Raw genomic sequence first — 7,176 nt, 5'->3', positions numbered from 1 at the left:
TCTCCCCCTTTCTCCCTCTCCCTCTCTCTCCCACACTCCCTCACACCCACACGCCTCAGCCAACCGCCCCCCCTTTCCCGCCAATTTCTGCTTGGCTCACGTGCTGCTGCCCCTCGCTTGACGAGGGGCGTGGCCGTCTCCGCCCACTCTGGCCGGAGGCTCCTCCCCCGGTATAAAAAGCCCGGCCGGCTCCGTGTGCACAGCCAGAGTCGCCGGGCAGCAGGTGGCGTCGTCAGGTGCGCTTTTCCTCCTCCTCCTCCGCTTCTCTCGCCCGCTTTGCCATGTTGGTGCAACTGAAGACGGCTTTCCGACAAGCCGGGAAGATGCCCGGAGGGACCTTGCCCAAACTGGAAGCCAACGTCCTGGTCATCGGGGCGGAGAAAGTGGGGAAATCGGGTAAGTTGCCTCCGCAGCTCCGGAGCGATCTCTTAGCCCGGCGCCGGGGCTGCTCCAAGGGCAGCTGAGCTCGTTTCTGCGGACGGCACTTTCCCTGAACCTGAGCCGTGTGCGCTCAGACTACAACGGCCATCCTCCCCAGCCAGCGTGGGAATGCCACTGGGACCCGCATTTCTTCCCTGGGGCGGGAACCCATCGGTCAGAACAGAGCTGGAAAAGGGACCTTGGAGGTCTTCTAGTCCAGCCCCCTGGCTCAAGCAGGAGACCCTAGATCATTTCAATCAATCAATCAATCAATCAATCAATCAATCAATCAGTCAGACTAGAGCTGGAAGGGACCTTGGAGGTCTTCTAGTCCAACCCCCTGCCTCAAGCAGGAGACCTTTCTCTCCTCCTCGGAATAAAAGTTGGAAGGGACCTTGGAGGTCATCTAGTCCAGCCCCCTGGCTCAAGTAATGGACCCTCTACCATTTCAGGCAGGTGGCTGTCCTTAAAAACCTCCAGTGATGGAGGCACCCACAGCTTCTGGTGGCAAGCCATTCCACTGGTTAATTAACAGAATAAGAGAGGTGGAAGGAACCTTGGAGGTCTTCTAGTCCAGCCCCCTAACTAAGCAGGAGATCCCAGACTATCCCACACTAACGGCTGTCCAATCTCTTCTTTAAAGTCTTCAGGGTTGGAGCGCTCACAACTCCTGGTGGCACGCTGTTCCACTGGCTAATTGTTCTCCCTATCAGGAAGTTTCTCCTTCATTCCAGGTTGCTTCTCTCCTTGATTAGTTTCCATCCATTGTCTTGCATTCTGGGTGCTTCGGAGAAAGAGGAGACCCCCTCCTCTTTGTGGCAGCCCCTCAAATGTTGGAAGACTACTAATCATTCTCTAGACTAAAGGTAAAGGTTCTCCTCACACATACGTGCTAATCGTTCCCGACTCTAGGGGGCGCTGCTCATCTCGGTTTCAAAGCCGAAGAGCCAGCGCTGCCCGAAGACGTCTCCGTGGTCATGTGGCCGGCATGACTCAACGCCAAAGGCGCACGGAACGCTGTTACCTTCCCACCAAAGGTGGTCCCTATTTTTCTACTTGCATTTTTTTACGTGCTTTCGAACTGCTAGGTTGGCAGAAGCTGGGACAAGTCACGGGAGCTCACCCCGTTACGCGGCACACTAGGGATTCGAACTGCTGAACTGGCAACCTTTCGATCGACAAGCTCAGCATCTTAGTCACTGAGCCACCTTCTCTAGATTAGACATACCCAAATCCTGCAACCGTTCTTTGTATGTTTTAACCTCCAGTCCCCTAATCATCTCAGTTTTGCTCATTTTGGACTTTTTCCAAAGTCTCAACCTCTTTTTTTTATAATGTGGGGACCAAAACTGGACGCAGGATTCCAGCTGTGGCCCTTACTAAGGCTTTATAAAGCGGTACTAATATTTTACGTGATGTTGATTCTATGCCTCTATTTAGGAAGCCAAAAATGGGTTGTATAAACCCTGACTTGTGGGGCATCGTGTCAAGGCCGAGATTGCAGAAGGCATCTCAGTGGGTGGCAGGAGGACCAGCCAGCTTCCCAGAGTCAGCTTTTATCTCGCTTTCCTGCCTACCTTACAGGGTTGTGGTACGTGAGGGCAAAAAAAAACTGGGGACAGGCTGTCCCGGATGACTGACTTGAATCCCTTGGAATAAAACTGAGAGGAGAGAAAGGAGCAAGATTTGTGCCACTACAAGTTGTCCTCGACTTACAACAGTTCATTTAGTGACCAAAGTTACAACAGCACCGGAAAAAAACGGACTTATGACCGTTTTTCACTCTTACAACCGTTGCGCCATCCCCATGGTCCCGTGATCAAAATTCAGACGCTTGGCAACTGGACTCGTATTTATGACGGTTGTGCAGTGTCCCCCGGGGTTCATATTTGATCCCCTTTTTTTGCGGCCTTCTGACAAGCAAAGTCCACGGGGGAAAGCCGGATTCACTTAAGAACCGTATTTACCCCGTTTTCCCCCAAAATAAGACCTCCCCTGACAATAAGCCCAATCGGGCTTTTGAGCGCATGTGCTAAAATAACCCACTCCCCTGAAAATAAGCCCTCCCCCCCCGAAAATATTTAAATGCAGAGCTGGAAATCAGGTAAGACGGTAAGAGGAGCCCCGTCTTGCTCCACGCGCCCCAAAATAATAAGACCTCCCCAAAAATAAGGCCAAGCGCTTATTTCAGGGCTCAAAAAAATATAAGACAGGGTCTTATTTTCAGGGGAACATGGTAGATAGGTAGGTAGATAGATAGACAGACAGATGGATTAGAGGGAGAGAAGATAGATATAGGTAGGTAGGTAGATAGATAGACAGACAGACAGACAGACGGATTAGAGAGAGAGAAGAGATAGATAGACGGACAGACGGATTAGAGGGAGAGTAGGTAGGTAGGTAGACAGACGGATTAGAGGGAGAGTAGGTAGGTAGGTAGACAGACAGACGGATTAGAGGGAGAGTAGGTAGATAGACAGACAGATGGATTAGAGGGAGAGAAGATAGACAGACATACGGATTAGAGGGAGAGTAGGTAGGTAGACAGACAGACAGATGGATTAGAGGGAGAGAAGGAAGATAGATAGATAGATGATAGATAGATAGATAGATAGATAGATAGATAGATAGATAGATACCCTGTTTTCCCCAAAATAAGTCATCCCCCGATAATAAGCCCAATCGGGCTTTTGAGCACATGACAGTAAGGCCAAGTGCTTATTTCAGGGTTCAAAAAAATATAAGACAGGGTCTTATTTTCGGGGAAACACGGTACTAACTTAACAATGGCAGCGATTCGCTGAACAGTTGCGGCAAGGAAGGTTGTAAAAACGGGACAAAACTCGTTTAAGGAATGCCTCCCTTCACAACAGAAAATTTCGGGCTTAATTGTGGTCATAAGTCCAGGACTACCTGCATTCCATGGCTGGTTGGTTTTTTTTAAAAAAAAAACCTGCTTTTTCATTTCCTCCGATCTTGTTAGTAAATGCCTGAAGACAGAGGGAGATTTTGGGTTTTCCAGGAAAGCACCTATACCCCGAAGAACGGTTTCCATGTGTAAAGATGGGTTGCTAAGTGAAAGATTGAGCTACAATTTTGATTTTTCAGTTCTGGTCCTTCACCTACTCAAAGGTTACCTGGGTGATATGTTTTAACCAAGCTCTCTGAGAGTTAAGAGGTACAGTTTGCCTTGTATAGACCTGGTGGGAATCTAACTAAATTAAGCTATACAAGCCTTCTGGAACCCAGCTGATTTAAATGCTGAATTATGAGTCATTTTGTTGGGGGCGTCCATGAATGGATGCCTCATTGCAGTAAGCAAAAAAAATAAAAATAAAAAATAAAACCAAGCCCTGATCAGATTTTTTTTTTCTTCTTTTAAACCCAAAACTAGGTATTTTTATCCATTTTTAATGTTTTTTTTTACCCAGAATGGTGTATTTTTACCCAATTTTTATCAGTTTTTTAAAAAACCAGAACGGTGGATTTGATTTAAATCAAGTCGATTGAAATCATGATTTAAATCCTAGTTAAAAAGGCTTGATTTAAAACGACTCAATTTAAATCAGAATTTTTAAAGAGCAGCTGTCGTCTCTGTCCCGCCGTTGACTCACCCAATATTCAGAATATACAGCCTCTCGTGCGACATAACTAAGCTCCATTTCATGCTGAATAAACTAAATTATGAATGTATGTTGAAGAGAAAACTATCTTTAGATTTTTTTACTCCAAAAGCATTTGATTAAAATAAATTTGATTTAAATCAGAAAAGGCCGATTTAAATTTTTAAAAATCTGTTTTTTTAAAAAAAAAATTTAAAAAAAATCCATCGATTTTTTTAATCTATCCTGACCCGAAATTTGGTATGGTTCATCTAGAGCAGGGGTAACAAACTGGATTTCTTCGAGGGCCGAATCAGCATTGTAGTTCTCTCCGGCCGGTGGGGGAGGGAAGGGGAGATGGGACAGACGTCTCCTGCAGCACCCTGCCGGCCAAAATGGGGCACAAGGGTGTGTGTCACATGAGCCCCCCGTTCCCCATTTTCAGCCTGCACGGCCTCCTGCAGCACCCTGCCGGCCAAAACGGGCACAGGGGAGCCACTCGAGGCCCCCTTGCGCCCCATTTTCGGCCTGGACAGCCTCCTGCAGCACCCTACCAGTGCAAAACAGGGCGTGGAGGCCCTGTGGTCGGTTGCTACCAGTTCGTATCAGATCAGGCGAACTGGTAGCGGCAGTGGGAGACTCCATCCACCTGTCCGGACTCTTCTGTGGACGCGCAAAAGTGCCACACGCGAGCGCACACGCACGAGCGAACCGGTAACAGTGGGATTTGTAACCCGCCCCTGCCCCATGCCCCATTTTGGCTGCCAGAGGCATCGCGGGCCGGTCCTTTGCTATTTCCAGGCTGGATATAAACACCCCGCAGGCTGGATCCGACCCGCAACCCTTAAGTTTGACACCTCTGATCTAGAGAAAAGAAGGACTAGGAACGACACGATAGCAGCTTGTTTATTGAGGGGCTGCCAGAAAGAAGAGGGGTCCAAAGCACCAGAAGGCAAGACTTCCCCCCCCCCTCCCCATTGCTAATGTCAGGCTGTCACCTCATGATGCTTGAACGGGAGAGTTGCAGCCATGACACCAGTTTCCTCTTTCGTTCCAGCTTTGACTGTCCGGTTTCTGACCCGAAGATTCATTGGTGAATACGGGAATATTGGTAAGTGACTCTCTTCATTCCTGTGGCACCTCTCCATTCTTTCTCATTTCCTTCCCTTCTTTCTTTGCTGTCCTTCCTCCCTTCGTCACCTACTGTTTTGTTTTTTAATTTTATTTCTTACCTCCAGAATCCATTTATAATCACAACGTGAAGATGGCCGGCCAGAGAGCATCGTTTAATATCTGGGACTCGGCCTGCCCCCAGGTAAGCATCACGTCCTCATTTGCACACACACTGACAATCCTATCCAGTCCACAGGACCATCCCCTTCTTAGTTACATTAGGCCCTCGATGCTTAGATTTGGGAAGGGGTATTTGGGAGCCACACACCCTCACTCATTGTAGGAATCTACTGCATCCAGTTTTGGTCACCGCACTATAAAAACAGATGTTTCTCGCTCTCCAGGTTCCAGAGTCTTTCTAGGAGCCTGGGGAGGGCAAAAACGGCCTTCCCCACCTCCCTATAGGTCCTCCGGAGGCCCGTTTCCCAACTTCCGGTGGGCCCGGAAGGCCCGAAAGTCAGCTTGCCAGCGTGCACATGCGTGCTGGAGCTGAGCTATGGCAACGCTCGCATATCCACAGATATGGCTCCGTGTACCACCTCTGTTCGCCATCATGGCCCTAGGAGGACTAGGATTTCCAGTTCTGAATCCCGTGGTAATTTCTCAATTTTGGCCCCGGGTGATTTTGTGGTTGAATTAAATAGGCTGCTGCTTTTGCAATCCTCATCCTTTAATAAGCTCTTCTCTGATTCTTCTCCGTAGGTGGCCAACCTCCAGAGCTACCTGAACGAGAAACAGCTTCACTGGGCCGACGGTTTCATTATCGTCTACAGCATCTGCGACCGAGCCAGTTTCGCTTTCGCCCGTCGTCAGCTCCATTGGCTCCGACGTTCAAAGAGGAGGAACGGGGCGGGAAAGGTGCCCATCGTTTTGGTGGGCAACAAACGAGACTTGGCGCACCAGCGGGCCGTATCCAGCGAGGAAGGCCGGCTTTTGGCCCTGTCCACCAACTCTGGCTTTTTCGAAATTTCCACCGCCGAGACCTACCACGGTTCTTTGGTGGTCTTCCATGAACTTCTCAACATGGTGCAGGACTCGAAGAGGTTCGCTAAGAAAACGGTGGGAATCCGGGAGATTATCCGCAGCGTGTCGGCCATCTTTGGGCGAAGAAGGACGGACTGAATGAAGCTTGGCTGGGCAGGAAAACTAAGAGCAAATGTTAACACATAGCAAGATTGTGAGGATGGCTTGTTAACCTCAACAGGGATTCCTTCTCGCGGAACGTCAGATTTTTTTTAAAAAAATAATTTTTACAGAAGGAAGCAAGGAAACACGTACGTGATGTACTGGCCACTCGGCACAGTTTGAAATGTTCTTCCTTGATTGCCCTGGGAAACAAGTGAGAAATAGTAAAATCTTTCGATACTTAGCAGCACAATCTGTCTCTAGGGAAAAACGTCTACAGGAGAAGATCCTTGCGTTTTAGTAACCTGGCGATCCAGACAGAAAATGACAAGAGTTGGAAAGGATTTTAGTTGTCTTCTAGTCCAAACTCCCTGCTCGGGCAGGAAAGAACTTTACACCATTTCAGATTAGACAAATGGTTGTCTAATCTTCTTTAAAAACTTCCAGTGTTGGAGCATTCATCATTTCTTGTTCCACTGGTTGACTGTTCTCACGGTCAGGAATTTTTCTCCTTAATTCCAGTTTGCTTTTCTCCGTGATTAGTTTTCCATCCGTTGCTTCTTGTTTTGGCTTCAGGGGCTTTGGAGAATAGCTTGACTCCCTCTTCTTTGGGGCAGCCCCTGAGATATTGGAAGACTGCTATCATGTCTCCCCTGGTCCTTCTTTCCATTAAACTAGACATACCCAGTTTCTGCAACCGTTCTTCGTATGTTTTAGCCTCCAGTCCCCTGATCCTCTTGGTTGCTCTTCTCTGCATTCTTTCTAGAGTCTCCACATCTTTTTTACATCGTGGCGACCAAAACTGCATGCAGGATTCCAAGTGTGGCCTTATTAAGGCATTATAAAGCGGTATTAA

At 48.2% G+C, this 7,176-nt stretch overlaps 1 protein-coding gene across 1 annotated transcript; it reads left to right on the top strand.

The window, feature by feature from the left end:
* Nucleotides 1-281: 281 nt before the first annotated feature.
* On the top strand, nt 282-6,317 carry LOC139322056 (ras-related and estrogen-regulated growth inhibitor-like protein). Its single transcript, XM_070951034.1, has 4 exons — nt 282-396; nt 5,080-5,133; nt 5,261-5,337; nt 5,898-6,317. Exons 1-4 carry the CDS (start codon nt 282-284, stop codon nt 6,315-6,317), a joined length of 666 nt encoding a protein of 221 aa, XP_070807135.1.
* Nucleotides 6,318-7,176: the final 859 nt, after the last annotated feature.

The sequence above is a fragment of the Pituophis catenifer genome, unplaced genomic scaffold (genome assembly GCF_029215685.1).
Source record: "Pituophis catenifer annectens isolate HBS135680 unplaced genomic scaffold, rPitCat1.0.hap2 SCAF_10, whole genome shotgun sequence".
Classification (NCBI taxonomy): Eukaryota; Metazoa; Chordata; class Lepidosauria; order Squamata; family Colubridae; genus Pituophis; species Pituophis catenifer.
The sequence above is the reverse complement of the archived record's forward strand: the minus strand, read 5'-3'. Positions and strand labels throughout refer to the sequence as shown.